Raw genomic sequence first — 24,414 nt, forward strand, 5'->3', positions numbered from 1 at the left:
GAATAGTGTGAGGAAATTGGTAGGGTTTGGATCTTGCCTTAAGCAGAAGGTTAAGGATTAAATGAGAGAGTATTTGGAGTATGTCTGAAGTCTATTTTAAAATTTTCGAAAGGATTTCAAATGGGGGAGGATGGTGCTAAATAGGGGAAGAGGAACGTGTGTCCTGTTTATTCAAAATGTTTTGCCATCTGCATACCTTAAAGTAGGATCTGTGCAGCTGATTTCTTAGCTATTGAAGCATGGTCATACTAGAGAAATAATCACTCGGATTTCAAATGATAGCAGTTGGATTATAAAAAAGTTGCAAAATAATGTTCAACAACAAGAGGCAGTTTTACCAAAGCGGGACTCAGTGGCCATCTGAGGAAGAAAAAGGGATTTTGCTATTTCTCAGCCCAGTAAAGCCAGCAGGAGCGTGCGCGGCTCTAGGGCGGGGAGACACAAGCCATTTGGTAAAGGTCGGCTCATGTGTGAGGTGCTTGTCTTTGGTGTATGTCCTGCAGCAAAGTGTCTGCTCCTGAGTGACCTCTTTGCTGGTGATGTCCTCGAGGGACACCGGAGTAAGCAAGCTGTGACAAGGGAAAGGGAGGAGGCCTGGCTAAAGCCTGGCAGGGCCCTTTCTAAAGCCCTGGAGCGGCTTGCGAGGGCGAAGGGAGGGAGCCTTTGGCTGTCTTCTCCACCATGCTGCAGACCCTCAGGTTGGACTGAGCACGTTCTTTGGCTCCTGGTGCTTTTTGCTTGGTGCAGGGATGTCTCTCCTTGGGACATTTGTTTAACAGACCACCAGCCTTTCCCACAGATTGACAGTTTAATACCAGAAGTTAGGGCTGCTTTTCAGGGGCTTCTGATGCCAGCTGATGGACCTACACACATAAAATTTGCAGGGAGCAAAACTAAGCTTTTTGGGAGAAGTGTGTCAGTTTTCACCTTTCCTTTTTTCAGCGCCTGTTGCATGCCTTTTATGCTTCTGCTTGTGTCCAGTATTGTTGGGAGTGCGCATCTTTCTTTGGTTCCTCTTCCGGTAGAGCTGCGGAGGGCACTCAGATGGTATTGTGTGCACACGCTTTTTTGACCCCTGTGTTGCCTGGTCACCTGGATTGTCTTCAGATCCCTCAGTTGCTTCCGGAAGAGTTTCTTGCAAGGTTATGATGTGCTGCCTTTGCAGTCCCTCGGAAGAGCTGGACAAGCTGCTTTAGAGGCATGGTGTGGTCCCAATACCCCGAGCTGTGCGCTTGCATCTGCACCCAGGTGGAGCTGCATTTGCAGTTTTCCCACAAGGATCACGGTTGTCCTGGTTGTGGAGGAATTTCTGAGCATTGTCTTCAATAGCCACTCTGCTAATTCAATGGCAGAAGCCTTAAAATGGTTTGTTCCTGGGCTGCATGGTACCTGCAGCAGTTTGGAGAAGCTCATGCCTGCCAGAGGCGGCAGGACCACTGCAGTCCAGCGCTCATGTCTCTTCTCTGCGTGGGATGGTGGCGTTTAGGGAGTGCTACAAGGCTTACCCCATCCTCTAGGTTCCCGTTCCCAACGGTGTGAGGGAAAGGGCTTCTGGGACCATTAGCGATCTGATTTCCACGTTGATATTTGGAAACCCAGCGAGCTGTTTCCTGCTGCTTGGTGGGTTTCTTTCCTATGGTGGCCGGAGCAATAAAGACCATCCATTGCAGAGGTGGGTCTCTATTACCGGCAGAAACTCTGCAAATACCTTGGGACCTGGGCCGGTGCTGTCTTAAAAAAAGAAAAATGCTCGGATGCGACTGCATGATCCTCACAAAAGGTTTTGTTTTGTTTTGTTACTGTTGCAGTGACAGCTATATTGTGCGAGTCAAAGCCGTGGTTATGACCCGAGATGACTCCAGTGGGGGATGGTTGCCGCAAGAAGGAGGCGGTCTCAGTAGAGTTGGCGTCTGCAAGGTCACATACCCAGAGGGCAATGGAAGAAGTGGATTTCTAATCCATGGTGAAAGGCAGAAAGACAAACTGGTAATAGAACCTAATTCAACTTTTGTCTGTTCATATAATGAGAATTACCCCAAATCTAATGCTATTGTGTTCTTGTGAAAGTTTAAAAAAAGAAGTCATCTGAAAGTAGTGCCAGATTGGACAAAACAATCCCATCTGCATCTAGAAGGTTATTGAATTGTCATCTCTTGCTATCTAGGTTGTCGTGCTGCCACCTGGAAATCACAGGTAAATGTCCCACATCCGTGTGCAAAGACCCCTTTTTGATGCCTGGAAAAAGGCCCCGTGCTTTTCGAAGATCTGTCAGGGGTCTGTGAGAAGTGAACTGAAGTGTAAAGAATCCCTGAAGGCAGTCACATTGTACTGAGTAATGCAGCGCAAGCCTTGCAAACGGCAATGAATAATTTATGCTGCCTGCTATTCAGGGTTCGAACTCGCAGAGGGAGAATACGAAGACGAGTTGTCTCTTATGAATTGACGCACTCACTTGCTTCTGGTAGCTGGTTTTCTAAAAAAGAGCACTTTCTTGCACAGATAGAATTAACACAGCCCTTTCGCCATTTCTTGAGGCCACTGTGGATGTTATGTTTTCTTACTGGGTTTCACACATGTGATTCTTCTGAAATTCGCTAGTGTCATTGCCTGGCAAGAGCTGGGCTAGCGTACAAATCTGCTGCTTGCATGGGCTCATGCTACTCAGTGCTTGGGCAAACGAAATGTCCCAGTCGAGACGTAAATGATCCTGCTTTCCGAAGGACTGGCGTTTTAAAGCTGTTTCCAGCACAGCTTGTGTTTGCACCCTTATGTTGTTTAAGATGCTTTTTTTTGGACATTATTTATGAGCCCTGCTTATGCTTTCGGAGGAGTGGGGTAAGACTAACAAACTGTTCCCGCTCTCCCCTAGCCTGAGCGTCACCCTAGGAGCACTCGGGCCAGCTTTCAGTTGGAAATGAGTGGTCGGGGAGGAGGAAGAGGAGGGAAGGTGGGGTGGGGGGGTGTAACAGAGCCTCCTAAACCGGCTGTGGAGTGAAATGACGGAGTGAAGAGGTTCTTGCTCCACCCGAGCCCCGTAGCTGCACCCTGCTAGCGTGGCCGTGCCCTGGTCGGGTGCGGGTGGGAGGCGAGCCAGCACCTACCCAAAGGGCGCCCAAGCGATGGATGTGCCACCGTTCCGAGAGCCATTGAGCTGCCTGGCGTTCCTTAGTCACAGTTTGCTAGCGAAGGCTGTTCCCTCGCCCGTGGAAGGCAACGACGCCTTGGCTTGCTCTGGGGAAAGGACCGTGCTGAGGGGGCGACAGCGGGGCCCGTGGCGCGGGGGGAGTAACCTGGCTTCTCTCTGGGCTCTGGCCCCTCGCAGGTGGTGCTGGAGTGCTTCGTGAAGAAGGACCTGGTGTACACGAAGGCGAACCCTACCTTCCACCACTGGAAAGTGGACAACAGGAAATTCGGGCTGACTTTCCAAAGCCCCGCCGACGCGCGGGCCTTCGACAGAGGAGTGAGGAAGGCCATCGAAGACCTCATCGAAGGTACCGTGGCGGCGGCGGCCCCCGCGCTCCTCCGAAGCCTGCGGAAAGGGGTCTTAAAGCGAGGGCGGAGGAGGAGGGATGGGTTTGGAAGCAGTCCTCTCGCTTGCAGGTCCCTGCGGCGTCTCTGACCGCGGCCAGCCGCTTCCCCCTGTGCTGAGCAAGCCCCGAGTGACTCGGCGAACCCTGTTTTCTAACCCCGTAAGGAGAGAAGGGGTTTAAGTCCAAGTGTTTTCCAATCCTACCCGGCCTGGTCCATCAGGATCTCGGCCGTTAATTATTATCTAGCCTGTCAGTGCTTTTTTGGTGGGATTGCTTTTCACGGTAGGAGCGACAACTTAGAAAAGGCCAGGCTTTCGCTGGCCTCTGCACGCAGCAGAATCCGGTTTTACTGAGTCTTTGTTAAATCTGCGCGTGGAGTTGAATCAAACTTTGTTTTGTTTTGTTTTTACAGTAATTAGTTTTGTCTGGGTCCGCTTAGCTGAGTGGTAGTCCTTGAAGACTTTGGGTTTTGTTTTGTTTTGTTTTTTAATTCTGTGAAAAATGCATTTGAATTGCCTGTGCTTTGAAGTTGTCGTACGTTTTTCTTTTTCACATTTCGCTGCAGTCAAACAATCTTAATACAGCTGTAATTCAGCACTGCTCTCCTTTATTTTGTTTCCATGATTCTGCATGCGTTTTTGCTTGTTTTTTAACCGTGCCGCTTTACACAGAGACTTGAGTGGTCTGAGGCCATTCTCCTTCTCACCCTGTATGACCGGAGTGTTTTGATATATAACTATTAGCTTTCAGGTATTGATATTAAGCTTTCAGGACGTTTGCTCCGTAAGACAGCATAGGTTTTTGGATGCGCTGTCCCGGTTTTAACACTCACCTTAGCAATTAGAGGAAAGAGCCTCTCAGCTGGTTGTTCACGTGCTTGTTCCTGTGCCGCCAACCCAGACTGGTTATGGCCAGGCCCTCTGCTTGCTTCGTGCTTGCTGAAACTGGGAGGCGCTGTGAGTCGCGCAGAAGCGGTGGCTTGTGTCGGGGGCCCAGGTCGGTGCAGTTCGGAGGGGGTCGTCCCGGGGTCGGGCTCAGCAGCACGCGGGAGGTGCTGGACACGGCAGCCTCAGCTCTGCACTTTGCGAGCCGTTTTCCGATGGAAGGATTTAAAATCAAGTTCTGTATTGCAGACACTTCAAAATCACCAAATCTGTATTTATCGCCATAAGAGCACAGACCGATCCACATGAATGTGTTCCTCCTTAACTTCCAAATCAGGCTGCCTGAATGAAAACCAATAACTAGCTCGGGTACGCGTGCGCGCACACGCACGCACGCACACGCACACACGCACACGTGTCAGGCATTGGGTTTCATCTGTTCTGCACTTATTTGATCACCTTTAATAGGTAATATGAAGCACAACAAACTGTGCATTTGAAGCTTCGCTTCAGGAAATCGCTGCTTTTTTTTGCTTCTTGTAGTATCAGAAGCGTAGAAGTTTTGTGCACAAACACAGTAATCCTGCGCGGCTCTGTAGAGAGAGCCTGGAATTTTTTTTTAAGCTGATAGAGCAAACGGTATGAATTTTTTCACGTTACTTACTGTTTAAGTGGGCTTCACACTTAGCGGCGCACACCTTCGTGGTTACGCAACTGAAAGCAGCCAAGACTGGTGCGGTTAGCGTTATATAAAGCACGTTATTTTAAAAATATTTTCTAGAATGAAGGTGATACATTACTTTGTTTGAGCACAAACCAACTCTAATTCAATGTAACAGTGGGCTTTGGTCAAAAATCTTTTTTTTTTCCCCTTTTTTGGGGGGGTTTTAACTTTTGCCCCTTCAGAGCAGCTCGCTGCCCCAACCTTCCTTTGCAGCCTCATGGATCGCAGTTATTAGAGGGTTGTTGGTTTTAAATTATAAATGCATGCACTTCAAAAGAAAACAAAAAACCCAGAAAGTTCCAATGTCCTGTTATTAAAAAATAAAATGTTAAAGGAGGTTAGAGGGAGGGTTTCTGGATACAATTTCCCACTTTTCCAGACAGTTGCCATGTAGTTAATCAGAACTGCAGCTCAGTAGTTCACTCTTGTTTATGGTTTTACATATTTCGGCTCCTTTCAAATGCTTTGCTTACACAGGGAAAGATGGTTCTCTGACGAATAGCTAATAAGAGAGAAGACCTTTACAATATTTACTTACTTCCTAAATTACAAGAAGAAAAAACAACCTAACCCTTCCCTTTCGAAGGGAGCTTTATTTTTAAGTGAAAAGTCATTTTTTCCCCTAATTTTAAGGAACACATCTTCAACTGAAGAATAACTCACATATCGTTTCTTGACAGCTGAGGATCTGGTCTCGAACGCTGATTAGTATGTGGCTTTATCATTCTTCAGAAATGAAAGTGTTCTGTAATTGGAAATGTTAATTGCTATTTTTAACATTGTTAATTAGCATTGGCAGCCATGCAGTTACATGTCAAGAAACACTTTCAGATTTTACCTTTCCAACACAGCTAGCAGTAGAGGTTTTTTTCTTCCTTAATCTGAGCCACTCACTCAGTGCTCTTTACTGCAGCTATTGAGTTGAGGCAGAAGAGATGGCTGTTCAAGACATATAGAAGTGGTCAGAATACGAATGTTTACCAGCTTAATGAAACAAAAAAAAAGTTGCACAGAAATTTCGTGTTTTTAAAACAGCTGTTTCTTTCTAGGATCTACTACTTCCTCGTCAACGCTTCACAACGAGGCTGAGGTTGGTGATGACGATGTCTTCACAGTAAGTACAGTTCACGTGACGTCCTTCTCCTTTACACCACGGTTTGCACAGTCAGCTTTGAAAGGGCTCTTTTTATTGCTCAGAATTGGCTTCCGGCCTTAATCGTGTTTGGTCAAGGGGTGTGTTTTATTTAATGGAAGTATATCCTCTGCAGAAGGTAAACTTTTGCCTGCCTTTTACCAATAGCAAGAGCGTTGGGTTTCTGTTGGCTTCGCGTCGTCATGTGAGAAGCATGAGAGAACAGAGCAGATGTTCTCAGGGCTAGACCTGAGCAAATAATACCCCTCGCGTTTAATACGACCTGGTCCGAGTGGTGTTTACACCCCTTCTTTCTCTCTTTCTCGCCTTAAGAAGCTTCCCCCAAACCAGAGTAGGCGCCTGCCTCCCAGGTGCACGCTCAGGGAAATAAAACTTAGAGGAGTTGCCTTTGCGGTAGTAACTAAAGCCAATTTGGGAGGTGTTTTGTTGTATGCGTGAACGCAGGAAGTTCAAACGAGTGTTTTTCAGCTGGAGGAACAAACAGTCGCGTGCAACCTACCTACCCAGCAGCGACTGAAGTAGGAGCAAGCTGCTCATATTTAGTTTGTGGTAGTGTCTAAAACACATTTGGGAGCTTTTCTGAAACAGAAGAAGATACTGTCCCTGCTACACTTGTACGCTTTAAAAACAAGCAAGCAGAAAACTGTGACTGCGTCGGATGAAACTGCAGTCCGATCATGGATATTCCACAAGCAGGAAAAAAAGACATTCACAGTGCATACCTCTGTTTTACTAACTGTGTTTGCTCAGCTCCAATCACAGACCCGCGTGCCCGTGCACACGCGCGTTCATTAGGTTATCACGGCCCTCGCTGGCCATGGCACGCGTGGGGGCTGCACAGCAGGAGGGTTAAAGGTGGGACGTCCTCGCGACGTCCAGCAAACGCAGCCGCGTGCTATATTGCACAGCTACAGACACTAGCTCGTTTAAAATCTTCTTTTCTACACTTCCCTGCATCTTTAGGGCCTCGAGAATCAGGACATGCAAAATTATGCAATTGAACCGAATGCAACTTTCAATTTGAGAAGGGGCACGGGGAAGGACCAGAAGTTAAAAAGTGGGTTTTGGTGGGGGGGATTTGAGCGGTGGGAGCGCGGGGGGAGCGGCAGGGCGGGGGTCCGGGCAGGTTTCCGGCGGTCGGCGTTTCCAGCGGCTCCTCCCGGCGGTCGGCATGCTGTTCGCATCTGTTCCTTTGTCACAGCTCGCAGAGACAAACAACAGCAGGCCGGGTTAAAAGGTGATTTCCTGTGCTCCAGAGCAAAACTATCATTAGCAGCTGCTTCCCAGCTACCTGCCAGCAGTGATTTATAGGCACGGGGATGGGACGGGGGGGAGGCCCCGCCGGAGCCAGAGCGGTTGACTGTTTTGTATGGTTTTGTCCCCAAAGTCGCAGGCGCCTTGGCGCTCTGCTGGAAGTGGAAGTGCTCTCGCCTCGCCGGGCCGGCGCGCGGCTTTTCTGTGCTCGTCCGAAAGGAGTCTGTCGAAACGTGCCGTATCCATCCAGGCATGTGCCAGCTCCAGTGGGGTTAGGCACGGAAATAGTCAGCGTTGAAGCAATGAAAATAGCCACTTGACGGGAAATAGGAAATAGGAAAGGATATTTTTACTCAAATCAAACCAGTTGACATGCAGGGAGCTGGGCATGCTCATATATTTCTCCACAAACTCACGTTTTGTGGTCAGGTGTTGACTGCGACTCTTGGGGTGCTTTTTATCAGGAGAAAAAGCTGTTGCCCTGAGCGCATGTTGTTTTACAGGGGGGGAGCGCTGGACGGACCGCGCACCAGCTGCATCAAAACAGCTGTAACGCCCGCGTTCAAAGCGAAGAGCCAGAACTGAAAAATGGTCTCCCCTCTGTTTGACCCCAGCGAGGTGACAGCTAACCCCCTGCGGCACGGATATTTATTGGTGGGACTCTCCTTGGAGAAAGAGGAGCCAACTACTTAGTAACGTTGGCGTGCAAGGAGTCCCAAGGCAGTTGCAATCAGCACCCCGTTAAGCGCCGCGGGGAGGTTCACACCTCGGGGGCTTCATTTCGCCCTGGCTGGCAGTGCTCTCAGCAAGACGCTGCGCTGATTTATGTACTGAAAATCCAAGGTTGTGAGGACACAGCCTGGGTCTTTCTCTAGTGGCAGGTGGCTGCGCTTCAGGCTGCATTTTTTGTCCTTACGGATGGCTTTTGGGTGTTTCTGGGCCACCCTGCCAGCCCTGATTTTGGACGGTGTGTGATCTGCAGAGCTGAGAGATGCTTACCTGATGGTGGTGGTTCACGTGGCGGTGTTGGTCAAGCTGTTGGTCAGGGTTAGGTGTGTTGGAGCACTCCAAAAATCAGACCTGTGGTTTTAGGAGCATCTTTTTTTCCCCGATCTTTCTTCTCTGTTTTCTCAGGATAAAGTCTTGGCTTTCATTACAGCCGTTAAGCTCTTTGAAGTTCTCGACTACCCATTTGTCTGGGAATCCTGGTATATGATGGCGGAGTTTGAAATCTTCTGATGCCAAAAATAACTGTTGTGCGGAGGGTTTTTAAAATGAAAAAGATTGATAGAGATTTGGGATGTTTTTTTCCTCTTCGGTTTTATTCTTCCTTGCACTTCTTTTTGACTTGTGTATAGTAGTCCATTTGGTCACCCATGCATGCACCTTCTATTACCACCACTTCTAAACTCCCCTATGTGCCCTTCCCCAGCCACAGCAATAGACTTCAGAGGTTTCTTTGCTCTGTTTTAAAGAGCAAATACATTTGTTCTTTTTATTTCTTAAAGTAGTTATTAACATCTTCACAGTCCTCCCCCTCTCCCACACATGCATGAATAAACTGAACTGCATGTAGCAGGATTTTCAGAAGCATCTGCAGGATTGAGTCATTTGCACAGCCCTTTACGCGTCTCTGAAAATCTCAGCTGCTGCTGCTGCGCTGCCATCTCAGATACTTGCTCCAAGGTCCTGCCTCTCCTTGAAGATGTTTCAACCTCTTCAACCGCAGCAGTCCCAAACTCCAAATTTGTTGCATGGATTTACTGATTGCCGCCCCAGTTTTATAGCATGCATCTGTATTGGCATTGGCACCCACTTATCAGCTTAACAAAATATCCTTGTTGCACTTAAGCACTGGCTGTAATATTCCTGTGGGCTATTGACTGAAGCAGGGGTTTTGTGCTGTCCCTGGTCTTGTTGGCTTTGCTACGATCCTGTGTGGTGATGACTTCTAGCATATTTTTGCGCGTATAACTCGAATGTCATCTGTTTTGTTGTTTATAAACTAGCATGCAGCCCTCCCTTGGGATCCAGCAGCGGTGCAGATTGTTTGCGCTCGGGAAGGAAGCTTTGCCCCAGAGCTAGGGCTCTCGCTCGGGCTCTGAGTTACGAGGGACAAGCGGAAATGACGTGAGGCTGCGGCTGCCGATACAGGCATGCACGCTGTGTCCTGCCCTCGCACCCGTTCCGAATCCCTCCCGAGCCCCTCGGGACCGAGCCAGCTCTCCGGCCCCACCGAGAAGGAGCGTGGTCGTCTGCCCAGGCAGCGAGCGAAGCCATCTCGGCCAGGAGCAGGACAGGCTTTGGGGGAGCACAGGGGAACGGTGGAGGAGCGGCGAGACGTCCCCTTGCCGGGTCAGCTCCCCCGTAGAGCACTGCAGCCATCTCTGTAACTTCACGCCTCCTTTTGCCCCAGCTTCTCTGTCCCAAAATTTCCCGCCACTGATCTTGCGCGGATTAATGCAGGCTTGTTTTCATGTACCGGGATGATTTTTTTTTTTCAAAGGGGGTGAATTATCTGCAGCTGTGGCTGCGCAAGCATTTCTTGGGAAGCACTGCTGGTGTCAGTGGCCTTGTCCCCTCCCGTGGCCATACCCTCACAGTGCCGACAAACTGATTTAGGCAGCGGTACCCTGCCTGTCACTCCGGCACACGCTCGTGGCCGTCATGCTGGAGCACAGATTGTATCTTCAAAAACAGGACTTTGCCATCTAATAATTTTTCCATGGAGTAGACCTGTAGTTACCAAACAAATTGATACAAACCTCTGTTCGGAAAGCCGTACCTAACAGAGCAGAAAACAAAAGTATATAGAAATAAATGTCAGTGACTTCGGGGAAAACACATTTATTTCTAAAATGAAATCTCCATTTAGAAGTTTTAACAATATGTAGTTGTGTTTCTTTAATTCCAGATCCTCAGTAGAGCCCATAAATGTTTTCCATATGTTACCAAATAAATTTCTCCTGTCTTGTACATTATAAATCGTCCTCTCAAGAGATGCAATCTGAGTAAGACTAGCCATCCGTTCTGTCTCCGTTGGGGGAAACATTGTCTTTACAATGGTCTGAGATTGCTCTGTTTGTCTTCATCAATCCAGCCTGCATCTTCAGCCTTCTTTAATTAACATTCATTTCAGAAATAACGTTTAATAAGGACCAACTATATTCTGTAGTTCCTCAGCCACAGAATCTGCCGTATAATTGAGTTCTTGTGCAGAATTTTACCTTAATCTACACTTTTACTTTCAATTACAGATAATAATCCCACATGACCATGAAGTGAAAAACGTGAATTGAGTCCAAGGAAAGAAAGGTCAATGTCTTCCAGAGTCTGCAGAGTGCCTGCAGTGGTCTCTCTTAGCAAGCCATCGAAAAAGCAGAGATGTTCGTTTTGAAACCTTTTGACCACTTCAGCTGAAATGTTGCTCATGTGTTTTTCAGATAAATCCGCAGTCTTGTGCCTGCTTTAGTGCTAAAGAAAAGACACCCACTGGCAGGAAGAGCAACAGCTTCCATGTCAGTCCTGTTTTGTGAACCTAGAAGTGACTGCAGTCCCCTTTTGGCTCGGTAGTAATGTGAGGGAGAAAACAAGAAACCCAGTCTTCCTAAGTTTGACTTGCATGTTACAATGATAGTTGTTCCACATAATTAATAGTAATTTAAAAAATACTAATTTTTGTGAAGATGAGACTTAGAGAATTTTCCAGCTAGAGAATCCGTAATCTAGAAAAGAACGTCTGAGCTACAGGTTTAGGTTTCGAGACACCTAGACTCAATCCATTGTTTCTTTTATGGTCTTCCTAGCTCCTGCCTCAGTCTCTTTGCCTCAGTTCTCCAACTTCAAGATGGGGAGAATATGTCCCTGCTTCACTAAGGTGATGTGGACCGATCTTGCCGCTGCCGGTGCCACCGTTTTTCTTCTATATGCATCTCACTCTTCTGGGAAACCAGAATCCTTGTGGTAGGATTTACACCTGGCTTGCAACAGGACTCTTCGGATGGGCGTTTTCACCATCAAGTTGTGTGCTTGGGGCGATCCTTCGCCCCTCGTGCCTTTTCCTCAACACGAACGTGTACTCATGCGCTTGGGGATGTTATCGTTCGGAAGTTTGTCATGTGGTTTGGAGTCTGCTGACAGTCCTTCAAGGCTTGGACACAATTGCCCATTCTCTGCCGTAGCCGTGCAGATTGCAGCAGATGTTAATGTTACACTCTTCCTTGCATCTTTTACGGTTTCATAATTAAAAAAACAGATTTCTCCCTGCTGCCTTGCCATGAAACCTTTTCCCTACTTTCACCTCCCATGTGGGCCTCAAGTGTGTTACAGCCTCACTATTAAAATTTATAAGATTTATGTTAGTTAGATAAACACTGAATCTAACTTTTCTTGCTGGCTTGGTCGTTTCACATTCAGATGGTTCTTTTAAAGAACGGCTGTAGCTCTTTTTCTTTAAAGTAGATATGTAGAAACCCAGTCCAATTTGGAATATATTGCAAATTGGGTATATATTTGGAATATACTTGCAAGTTCTTGTAAGCTCTGTGTAGGGTTAGAGCATCTCTCACCCCACCCCTCCACGAAAAACGGTGGTGCTGAGAGCAGAGCAGCAGTCAGTCACAAGACTTCTTTCATGAGGTGCGCTCAGGGATTGAGCAGGAGCAAGAGCCTGCAATTGCCTTTTTCTTAAGGCGAAGATATAGCAACAGAAAGCAAAACTACCTTTTGGAAGAGCGAGGTCAGTACGGGCAGTGGGGTGCTTCAGCTGTTGTCATCGTGAGCAAATCCATCTTGTTCTGTGCGGCCGAGCAAAGAGATGAGGGAATGGCCGTAGCAGCAGGTCAGATGATGTTACCTGCAGCATCTTTGCTGCTCGACAGCCAGCTGGATTGTGCGGACATGGCAAAAGGGTTCATTGCTCCCGGCCGCGTTCTCCGATGTTCGATTTTGGGGCTTGCGTTCTACACAGCTAGTCTCATTCGGATTTAAAGAAAAAAAATACTTGCCAAGAAGAGAGAACTTCATACGCACGTACCACCAGGCTCAAATCTCTCCCCCACAAAAAAAATACTCTGGCTTAAATGAGAAGAAATGAGCTGAGCTAAGGTGTATTCGTGTTTGTTGCGGTGGGTTCTCTCAAGCTGTACATAGAGCTGTGCACATCAGAGTCCTGCACTTGAACAGTCCGTGCAACACAAACTTAGCAAATGTTCGTTATGTCTTAACACCGCTTTCGTTCCTTGCACTTCAGCACGAGAAAATCTGCCTTGATTTGTGCCAGCAGACTGACTACTAAAGTAGTCATTGAGTCTAAAGTAATTGGTTTATCCATAGTTTAATCTTTTTTTTCCTGCCATTAATACTAGTGTACATCAGCTGGAATATTTGTCAGGTTCTTCCTGCTTTCCTACCAGGGGCAGAAGCAGAGGGAGATGGCACCAGAATAGGGAAAAGGCCCTGAATATCCAGCCATTTTAAAACTAGATTTTTTTTTAGCCTTTTTATCTTAACTTTGCCCATAACAAACTTATGTCGCTCAGTGGGAATGGATAACAACACTCAGAGAGATTTTTCAGTAGGGAAAGTTGATTGGAAAGTTGTTTTCTGGTTGAGTTTCTTCCTTTCCTTTGGAAGCTCCTATTTCTTTCAGGTTACGTCAGAAGTTAAGCTGTTTATTTTCTTGCTGTTTCTGCCAATGCAAGCAAGCTATACTTTCCATTGAATGAGGTTGTTGCTGAGACAGAGGTATGGTATGATTGGTGTGATCTGGGATGGAGTTGCTATTTTCTTTAGTTCTTCAAAATTGGAGGGATAATTACGATCTACTTCAGCCTATAAATTGTCCTTATTCACTCGCAGCTTGCTGTGTGGACAGAATAAATTATGAAGATTACTGTGGTGTGAAAGTTGTGAATATACACATTACATCAAATTTGTTTATTCCTACGTATATTACAGATTCATGAGATGTAAATGACCTGAAGAACTAAGATGAACTGATAGGAGAGATAACCAGGGGGTGGAAATTAAGCTTTATTTGCTTTCTTGCAAAAACAGGAGGGGGGGGGGGCACAGAGGTCTTGTACAATTTACTTATTATTTTTTGCTTTCAGGTTCATTTCTGGTGCGTAAAGCAGGCTTTTCTTCCAAGCGAGCAGGAATATGCAGTTTAATGCAATTCCCAAACGCACAGAGCTTCGGTTGCTTTGGCGCTATTTCAGTTTAGGGCTTTAAAACAAGAACACCTTTTTTTTCTTTTTTTTTCTAACCAAACTGTGTCTGCCTGTTTTACTGCATGCAATCTTTGAATTTCTGAGCCCTTTGCAAAAACAGGACCGCCGCAGCGATGCTTCAGCAGTATTTACTCACAGACAGCCCTCTGCACTTTGCGGAGAAGACAAAAAATGTTCGCTTCACAACTCTGACCGGACCCAAAAGAAATGATGAGATCTTGCGCTGCGGTAGTCCAAATAAGGGAAATAGCCCTTTCCTGCAAGTAACAGCCTACGGAGAGTTTGTGTCATCTGGGGGGTACGTGTGAAGAAAGGCAAGGAGCATCGGTAGTTCAGTAACAAATTATTAAGCAGATAATATCTCGATTGCGCTCTTTTGAGTCTTGCTATCATGTAGTTCTTACATAGCTAATTATAGCAGCAATCTGGATGTGTTGAACCACTTTGCGGAGGGTAAGCAATTTCTCTTGTCGCAATCCTTTCTCTAAAGACCATTTCTATAGCGTCTTTTCTGGCTCTGTCCCATTCCCACCTACCAACACGGTTGGTTCTGCGGCGGGATTGGGAGATATCCTGCAGGAAGCTGAAACACCATCTTCTGCTACGATGGGAGTTTCCTTATAGCTGTGTCTTGCCAGAACTTGTAAGGGTTGCGATTTGTGCGCCGGCTTGGTATCATTTTATGTTCACTTTGCCCCTTTTCTCTTGCTCCAGCTGTCAAAAGGCAATTTTGTTAGAGTGGGGTTTTTTCATTTGCCCTGTTTTGAACACCTAATTCCCCCTCTCCCTGTGCTTGAACGACGACATGGTGGCATCCTTTAGTGTGCGAGCTCTGTCGGTTTTGTGCTATCTTTAATACTTTTGTTGTGTGTAACCAGCCTGGCATTTATTCAGGTCTTCTTCAAACTACCCAGCGCCTACTTTCTGGTAATACTCGGCTCGCCGGAGACTTCTGGGCTAAAAGAGGCATCAAAACCCATTTTTCAGAGCAAAGTGTGCAAAGTCCCCTGCCTGCAGGAGCGTTGCTCCAAGGGGGGCTGGCGGGGCTCTTGCTGGCTGGAGGTTTTGGCTAATGAATTCGCGATTGGAAGGCACTGCGGCACCATTTCACACTTCCCATCAGCTAGCTGAATGTGCCTCTTCCGGAAAATAATTTGCCTGTGTAGCGATGTACTTAAACTAATGTGACGAGTTAAAGTGTGAAGCTGTTTACAAGCATGTGCCCTTTTAATTCATCCTCCGTAGCTGATCGCCCGGGTGTGCTCGTGCGTCAGAGACCCAGCGGAGCCCAGCCGAAATCCCCCTTTCGTGACGCAGCGCCGGGGAGGCGAGGAGATTTTTTTTTTTTTTCCTCCCCTTCTTCCTTCTTTTTCTTTCTTTCGCTGGCGCAGCAGCGCGGTTCGGTGGAAGCGCTGGGGCAGGGGGTGGCCCCAGCGCATCGCTCGGGCTCGGTCGGGGGGTGTTGTTAAGGATGTGGTATTGGCCGAGCGCGCTGGGTTTTTTTTGCTTTAAAGAGTAGGTGCCAGAGCGCGGCGCCTTTATCGTTGGGGAGAGATTGGCAGTGAGGAAACGTCCCCTTTTCTCTTTTATTTTTTTCCCTTCGGTTTTAAAGCGCGCTGGAAAACGTGGGTGCCGTCTGGAAGGGCAGTGAACGTGCTTAGATTTGGCCTCTTGGGAAGGGCATCTGCAAGCGTGTTAACCCGCCCCGCATCTAGGGCAGGGACGTCCCCCTCCGAGTGGCGAGGCGACCCGAGCCCTCACCGGGGCTCGGCTCTGCCGAGACGAGCACTGCCGAGCGTTGGGCGCCTGGGGGTGTCGCGGCTTTTCCGTGGAGCCCTATGCAGCAGCTTTGCGGCCTCGGGATTTCGGCCCCGCTTCGGTGGCCTCCTTGCAGCCCGGCAGCGGCGCAGCGGGCGGGAGGGGCGACGCCGCGGCCGAGGGACGCGGCTCTCGACCGAGCCGCGCGTGTCGAACCACCTTCTGGGGTGTGCGGCTGAGCGCTGCCCAGCGTTGACGCGCGTCAAGCAACACGTCCAAGTCCTGCTTGGCTGTCTCGGTCCGCACAGGTCCCCTGGTCCCGGTCCTAAAAACCGGCGTGGGCTGCAGCTGGCTCATCACAAAGCCCGTGGCTTTGCTTGCTGAAACCCTTGGCTGAGCTTGCGCTGCTCGTGCGAGTAAGGGGGGCGATCCCTGCGCTGAGCACGGCTTCGTGCTCGTGGCGTCTTCATCCTGCATCTTGATGCTGCCAGATTGATCCTTGGATTGAGACGCCAAGGTGCCCGAGCTGGCGCAGAGGGTGGTGTGCTCAGCGAACGCTTACGCGGCCGCCCCGCAGGAGGACCGTGATGCCTTTACCTTGAAAACGCGTAGCTGATACGGCTGTCGTTTCCCGTTAAAGAAATCACCCGGTCGGGGCAGGCTTTCAATGAATGTCTAGCTTCTGAAGCCCCCGGCCTTTCCTTTCAGCCGCAGGGCGCGTGCAAAGCGAGCAAAGACCGCGAAAGGCCTTCCCAGGGCTTCGATACGCCGGCGGCGCGAGCCCGGAGCGGCGCGAGCCCGGAGCGTCGCTCGCCGGCGCCGGAGGTGGCAGGCGGAGCGGGCCGCGCTCGGCATGTAAACACGGCCGGCCGGAGCGAGGCGGCCTTGGCAGGCGGACAAGGCGGTGATGGACAGCTTCCTGTTCCCGCGGCACCAGGGATTAGGGAATCGCCTGGCGGCGCGGGGCACGGCGGCGCGGCGCTGGGGAGGCCGCCGGGGAGCGCCGCGGGGCAGCGGGGTCCGGCGGCGGGGGATGACGCCGGGCTCGGCCCCGGCAGCCCGGCCCCGGGGTGACTCGGAGGGGGGAAACGTCTGCCTGCCGGTGCTGGCTTGGAGCATCTGCCGCGGTGGTGGCAGGAAGAGGGTTGAATCAGAACCGCAGGGCAAATGACTCCCTAACCGCTGCTCCGGGGGAGAGAGCCTGTAATTTCCACATGCTATTTAAACGCAGACGGATCTGCTTTGAGTCCCGTTGTCTCCTGTAACGGGGGGCGGGGGGGGGGAACTCCGTGGCGAGCTCGGGCCGCTCGGAATGGGCGCCCGCGTTTCGTTAGTCTGGCCGTAATTTGGTTTCATGCTCGCAAATGTTTCTTTTCGGAGAGTCCTCAAAGGGGAAGGAGGAGTTTCGTAAAGCTAAACAACGAAATGCGCTCTTACATGAGGCCTCAGGAATGGTTTTCCTTTAAAGGGACAAACCCCTCCTGTCACCCCTTTGAAAGAAGAAATCCTCCGATTGACCAAGCGGACCTCTGCCGAGGGTAGAAATGCACCACCAGCTGCACCTACGCGGCCCCGTTGCCTTCCCTCACCTCCTTAATGTGTTTTGCCAAGGGTCTGCCCTCCCTGTGTCTTGCAAAGATTTTCTGAAAATTAAATCAGAAGCGATTATAGCAAGCCGTTCCTCCATCCGTCTCTGGCTCTATCTGCAGAAAAGAAAGCCTGAAATAAATAAACGCCGTTGCATTTTTAAGCAAAGCCTGACATATTTGCAGTGCATGTAAAGCGGGTATTCTAAAAGTTTGCATCAGCTGCTGAGTTCTATTTTGGGGCTGGATTCCAGCGAAAATAGCGTGGATGGTCAGAACTGTGTGAATAAATGACCCCTAACTGATTCTTAAAATATCATACCAGTCTGCTGTGGGAAGTCTGCATTTAACTGTTTTTGTCCCTCTATCTGTAATTAAGTGTATTATACATGAGGAGTGTGCCCCTGCATTTAGAGGCTAAAGAGTTTAATTTGTACACAGCAAAGACATTAATGATGGATTAGCTGCACAAATTCTTTTAGCTCAGCTAATCTAGTTTTTGTTAGCGCTTTTTTTTTTCCCCCCTAATCTTATTTCCCCCCGCTTGGAAATATCTGTATAGTAGAGCTGAGGTTCAGTAGTGGAACCATCTGTTCCCGTCTGCGCCGAGAAGCAGCCCGAGCTCCCGCCGTCCTCTCGGCATGTGCAGTGTTTAACGCCCCGGGCTGAGCTTCATTCCTTTATTTCCTAGCATCCATACTGAGAAAAGCTTCTCGGAAGCACAAGGTGTGCTAAGTTACCTGTTAATGCCTTAGGATTAAGAGCTGGCACTTGGCTAACTAACGGTAGCTCTGCTGACAAGAAGCACGTCAGAGACCCAAGACTTAAAGTAGGACGTGGTGTGCTTCTCCCCATCCGGAAACTCCCCAAATTTTGCCCGCTGCTTTGCCTGGCACTTCCAGAAGTTTTGCTCACCAACATCTGGAAGGAGACTGCGGGTATGTAGCAAGGTCTGCATTCCCACTGGGGCCATCGTGTTCATCCCGGCATGGAGAAATCTAGCCAGGCCGTGGTGAGGAGCACCTGGGGCACCTGACTGCTGCTGGTAGTCTTGGAGTGAGTTCCTGTGTGATATGCTGCTTTTCCCATATAAGTACCTGATGCAAAGAGTTCTTCTTACTTTGAAACCGGTGCTCTAAGCCAGTGGTGGAGTGAGGGCAAGATGAGGGATATTACCTGGGAAGAAAATGTCATGTGGACACATTCACAGCTTCTGGTCCTAGGCCGTGTCCATGCAAAACAGGAGACTGTCTTCCTACTGTCCTGCTTTGACTCGCAGGCGTTCTTCTTTCTGCCTGTTCAAATGCCTGCTGTTGCAGAGATGACTGATGCCTTGGATCACCGGCGATTAGTTAAGACTATTAAAACAAACAGCGGAGCTCACTGAGGTTTCCTCCTTAGCACATCTGTCTGCTTGCCATATCATTTACCCGTGCCTGATTCCCATATATTCTTCTTACTCCTCAAAGTGAGTCATTAAGCCACAGCTGCGGCGCACGCAGAATTGACCAGTAATGCCAGAAACAGGTTTAACATGAGTTTAATAGCGATGGTCTTGTGCACAGAGTCCTTGTAAACGTTGCCTAAGTTGGGCTGACTTAAGGCAGCGCAGCCACCAGGATATTTCTGGCGCTGTGTGTTACAACCACACACAAAAGTCCAAAAAAAAAAAAAAAAAAAGGTATCAGGGAAACTAGCTCGCCTTCTGCACTTCGTGTTGGTATTTGTGTAAATGGGGACTAGGAAACAGTCCAAGCATTTGAGAAATTATAGCCCTCTTCTGGTTTTAGAAAATCTGAATCCGTGCTTATTGTAAGAGCTGTGTACAGCCAGCTTGTCTTTGAACTGGACTGGAATATGATCAAACGTGAAACTTTTCTTTAGGCTTTCTGTTAGGGACTGGAGCTGGATTCAGCTCTGGCGGCCCTCGGTGGATGACAGAGCCGAAGCTTCTCTAACATCTGTGGAAGCTGCTTTCCTAAAGAAAATTACTGTCTGTAGTAAAAATGGTTCTGAGTGATATAAAACAGACAAATTCGACAAAAATATTTTCTTACATGGATGCATTTTTTAATGACAAGTTAAAAGCTTGTGTTCAGGAGACAGAAGTCTAAAATCATGAAGGTTTTCCATTATGAACTTTTTTCTTTCTTTTAATACTTAAATGATCTGGCCTTGTCAAATGGGCTCTCCTAAATATACAGGGCACACTTAGAGCTGGTGTGAAAATGTGAACTGGTTCCCTTTTCACTTCCTTGAATAGAGAGAAAGAAGTGTTTTGAGACAAACACTGGGAATTTTGCTCTTGCCATCTCTGTGAAATGCAGAAGTGCTGGTATGTGTCTCTTTAGGCTTAAAAAAAATAAAGTTGGAGAGGGGAAGAAAAGAATTGTTCTTATAAGATGAAGCTGAGGGATTTCTGGGAAATTATTATTTTATACTAATTTCTTTGCAAAGGTGGAAATTTCCTTACCATACATCCGAAATAGCTCTCAAACTTCCGTCTCGTCCTTTAGAAGGGCCAGAGTAACATAGTTTTTAGATTACTTTTAGGACCATGACTTGTGAAATGACTTGTTCAACATCATGATGCTTTTATTCCCCCTCGCCCTCCCTGCCTCGTGGGACCATTAAAATCGCAGGGGAAAAAAAAGAAATAATCTTCTCGTCTCGTTTGACCCACAGTTTTTCTTGATGGCAAACTTCCCAAGGCTTTAGCCGGCTGGAGCGCTTCGGGAAGCGGCAAGCGACACAGCTCCCATCATTTCCCTCGGGCAGCCGATTTCTGCCAAGCTGCTGCGTAGTGCGTTGCTTCATCGTTTCAGGACGAACCTTTCTTCGTTTCCGTAGTCACCCTGGGCATTGCATCACGGAGGGTGAAACTACTTTGTAAAGCCCCGGGAGGCAAGGTGGTCGGGCCAGTTTAGTGGCTGGGAAAGAGGGGCAGGCGAAGGTTTCTTTTTCGCATCTGTTTTTATAATAGATGCTTATCTCAGAATATGACTTAGGCACCTGATTAGCCAGCCGTTCTTGTGTAACCAATCCATTTCAATGAGAAGTAAACTGCAGTAAATGATTAACATAATCTTCTTTACTAATGACTAGTTGTTTTTTTTTTTAATTTAATGAGTCACTTCTTAAAATCTGAGGGGGAGAGAGGGATACTTTTTTTTTTTAAATGGTCACAGTACAATCATTTGCATGTAGAAACGCAGTGTTTTTTCTCAAAGCAGCTGTATCAAACACGCGGTACATGTGCTCTCTTAGATATGTATAGCTCACTTGCAAAATGAAATATGTAGCACGGGTTTTATAAAAAATGGTCATGTTTAATGATTCTGTTATCCAAGCAGTGAAACCATGAGACTGCGTGAGCACCGTAGCAATCAAAAAGCTCTAGCACGTGCCGCGCAAAATTCTCAAATTAGTGTTGAAACTGAGTTTCAGTAGTGGACTCACTGTTGCAGCAACCTCAGGTTTGGGTTCGTTTCCTTTATCTGGCTACTGGACACTTTTTCGGTAGTTTCTCCTCAAAAAACCTGGGAACTGATTGGTTTCAGCAGGCTTTAAAGGAAGACGGTACTTCTCTGACAGGCCGGTGGCTTGATGGTTTGGAACGTTTTTCCCCGTCGGTGAAGTGGAGCCTGGCCCAGGAGCCCATATTCTCTCTCGATTTGGTCCCACAGGTGAGCGTATTGCTACCAGGGGTAGAAAATCCCAGCTCAGATACAGCCTGTGGGTTAGTTTTGTGGATGTGCACGTGGATTATTTTGGTAATTGCCTGACAGTCATGTGGGAGAAAAATTGTCCTCTGCTTCCATCACTGACAAAATCTTGCTCTCGTTTGCTCACGGTGGTGAGTCGAATTGCTCGCACTTCATTGAAGATTAGAGCGCCTTTTCTTTGCGAGCGCGTGTGACTCTCGCCAGCCGTCAGGCTCGGATTCATTCCCCGTTGAGCGACGCTCCGAGAACAGTGCTCTTTTCAGGGACCGAGCATCACGCCTTTGATCGTCGGCCACTTATTTTCTTCTGAGCACTTCCGTATGGCTTTTTGAACCACGTTTTAACTATGGGCCCTGTCAAAAGTGCTTCCTGCTGTTTGTTTGAACCTTATCTGAGCCCGCTTCACTGAATGCCCCATGTCCTTGTGCTCTGAAGGACAGTGAATTATCGCTTCCTACTCGCATTCCCCGCGACTCTCCCGGCTCTGTAGATTCCTCTCTTTGCTCCCTTCCATCATCTCATTCCCAGGTTGGAGGGACCCGGACTACTGAGTTATCCAGAAGCCACCCCATGCCTTTTGTTGTCCTGGCCCTTGCTCTGCGAGCTTTGTCATGGTGGAAATGTCCTCACTGAGATGGGGCAGAGGGGACCAGAAGTGCGGATGGTGTTCAAGATCGGAGGTGCACCGCGGGTATATGCAGTGCCTTGATGGTGATCTCTGGGGTGCTGCTGCTTGTTTGATCTGCTACCGAGCGGCCAGAGGTGTCTCGGAGTGTGTCACTGTATGTGTCAGATCGAGGTGCTTTCCTCACTTGCTTCACTTCATGCTGTGCTGATAATTAAAATTTTTTTTTTTTTGCTGTCCATTTCTCCAGCATCATGAGATTCTTAAGCAAATTTTAGGGCCAGCTTTCATTTATTCATTCCCATGAATAACTCGGTTGCATCAGAAAACTTTGTCACCTTGCTGTTCACCCCCTCTGCAGATCATTTCTGCGTAGGTTGCCCAGCAGAGGCGTAGGTCCGAGAGATCCAGTGGTAACTTGCTTTTTTGAAAGATGGGGGGGTCCATCCTTTTTTTTTCAAGTCTTTCAACCACTCATTCCTGTGCATTGAAATCCATCCCTTGTCTCCTACAGAAGCTTGAAGCTTTGATGAGGGACCTTGTTGGGAAGTAGCAGCGCTTGGCCATCAGTCAGCAAGGTATCCCCACAGAGACTTGATTTTTCAACCAGTTGCTTTTAGCGTTACGGACCAGGAGGCAGCGTTAACGAGTTTACAGCAGAGCAAACAGAGACCTGGTCTTGGACAGCTTTCCTTCTCCCTTCCTGGGCACTCGCAGAAGTGTTTGTGTTGGCAAGCTGCCCCGCTAATCTGAGGACATTGAATGTGTAAATGAAGCCATTTTTAATAAGGTTAAAGCGTGGCCTGGGCTGCAGCCTCTTTGGTATGCTGCAAACAGGTTTCGTAGCCAGGTCGACACACGTGGAGGAGAGGGCTTGGTCGCCCTGCTGGGTCTGGAGGAGAGCAAGGTGTGGAAGCACGCCGCGCGGGTAAGGATCGAGCAAGATAAAAATCACTGCAGCCGCTTCTGCTGATCGCCTCTTGCAGAAACACTGCACTTCTATTTTGAAATGTCCCCAAAATATGCTAGATACTGTAAGACCTGAAGTTACAGGCACAAGGGTTAGCTTGAAGTATTTAAACCCCGGATATGAAATGCTTATGTCTAATAAGTTACAAAGGCTGGGCTGATGAAACCCAAAGGTCTGAGTACCGGTGCCGTTTACACTTCGTAGGTGTTGTTAATGTATCTTAAGAGGTGTTCTGCTTCTGAGTACTTAACCTTGTTTGAAGAAAACACATGCGTGGAAAGTCTGTTCGCAGCGGGTGGATCCGCCTTTCCAAACTCATCCTGCTGCTTGTGCTCCTTAGATAACCCAGCCTGACTTCACATCACGCTGCAGACAGATCTGTAGATTTGCTTTCGACAAAATAAGTTGGGAGTTGAGGGCTTTTGGGTGCCATACTGGTTAAAAGTGGATCAGCATATGTTTCATGTTGTAAGGCGTTGAGGTGTGCTCACCTGTGGATGGAGTCGTGCAAAGCTCTTGTATTCTTGGGGTAAGAGATGTGTCTGGTGCAATTCATTGGAAAATAATATTTATAGACTGCATTCTTGACAAGGAGAGAAGGTTTTTCAGGTAAAACCAGTATCCTGGTAAGAGAAATAAACATATTTTGAAGCTGCAGCTACTGACAGTGGCATATTATTACGTGATCTTTCGCCCTTTTGCAATTGTTGTTGGGTAATGACGTAATTAATTCACCTAAAGAAAATAAGAACTGTGAGCGAGGAATATATAAAATACAAGAAGTAGCATTCATTGCACATTAGAGATTAGTGACCAAGTGAGAAGAAAAAAACCGTAAGCTTTAAAGGAAAGCTGATTATGTAAGTAGCTTGTGATGAATTGGAATTCAGCAAGTGTTTGGAGAAGAGCATGGAAAGAAGTTTTTGACTTAATGGGACTCCTGCAGGTTAACAAAATGAGCAGAATTTTTTCAGCCTGGGTGACTAGTCGGTTCTGTCTGAGCGTGCCCTCAGGGCTGACGTGATTGCATCATTTAAAGGAGTTTAACTTTGCTGTTCGGACGTAGCGTCCAGCGTGAACGTTCACCTGCCTGCAACACCCAGGACAGCAAATAACATGCCTGGCAAATACAAGTGGTGCGAGTGAATATGTCACTGGCCAGCTATGCTATATTTTATTTTTCCATGTGTGTGGCGACAGTTATTATGGCCTGGCAACAGATCTGCCTCCTTTGAGAATTTTATGGGAAACTTTACAAAGCTGCTTGCTCTCAGGTGTTGCCAATATTGCAGGTGTGTGCGAAATCAGTGAGTGGCAAAACGTGTCTTTTAATGCCCTGTGTGGTAACAGCCAAAGGTATGACAATTTTTTTCCCCTTTCCATTGAAAACAGTACGCTACAGATAGTTCCTCGAACTCCTCCCAGAAAAGGGAACAGCCTGTGCGAACGCTAGCTTCTCCAGCATCCTGCGAACATCGACGAATTTGCACTCGTAGCCACCTTCACGACCATTATAGCTCTGACCACTACCATCTCGAACAAGTAAGCTTTCTTTTTGCTCTTGCCGCTGAAAGGGCCGTGTCCGTCGTAGCTCAGGCTGTAAAAACTTTGTCCCCCCAACATCCTTCAAAGGATCCCCTGCCTTCTTCCCCTGCTCCTTCTCAGTTAGCTTGAAAAGGCTTCCAGTTATTAAAAAAATAAATAAAAGTTTACGCTGGGATTTCACGTTACCTTGTACGTTACCTGCAAGCAGACTGTCGTAGCCCTGTGGTAGTTGCATGCCTTCTTGAGCCAAAGACTGAAACTCGGTGATGGTTCAGATGTGCCCAGGAATTGGTGACTACCTCATATGTGGGTAGTGACTAGTGCTCTGGAACTATTTTCCTTCAGAAAGTTGGAATATGGGGAAAGGCAGAACTTTTACCCTGCTACTGCAGAGGGTGAGGCGCTCTGTGAAGTTGCACTGATTCAC

The 24,414-nt window shown here is 47.9% G+C and overlaps 1 protein-coding gene across 1 annotated transcript in view; it reads left to right on the forward strand.

Moving 5' to 3' along the window:
• SPRED2 (sprouty related EVH1 domain containing 2) overlaps nt 1-24,414 on the forward strand; it is a 70,053-nt gene that overhangs the window by 42,018 nt on the left and 3,621 nt on the right. The window contains exons 2-5 of the mRNA XM_067292774.1: nt 1,809-1,986; nt 3,323-3,491; nt 6,188-6,252; nt 23,835-23,984. Of these exons, the coding sequence (XP_067148875.1) occupies nt 1,809-1,986; nt 3,323-3,491; nt 6,188-6,252; nt 23,835-23,984 (562 nt within the window). The remainder of the gene's footprint in view (nt 1-1,808; nt 1,987-3,322; nt 3,492-6,187; nt 6,253-23,834; nt 23,985-24,414) is intronic.

The sequence above is a fragment of the Apteryx mantelli genome, chromosome 3 (assembly GCF_036417845.1).
Source record: "Apteryx mantelli isolate bAptMan1 chromosome 3, bAptMan1.hap1, whole genome shotgun sequence".
Classification (NCBI taxonomy): domain Eukaryota; kingdom Metazoa; phylum Chordata; class Aves; order Apterygiformes; family Apterygidae; genus Apteryx; species Apteryx mantelli.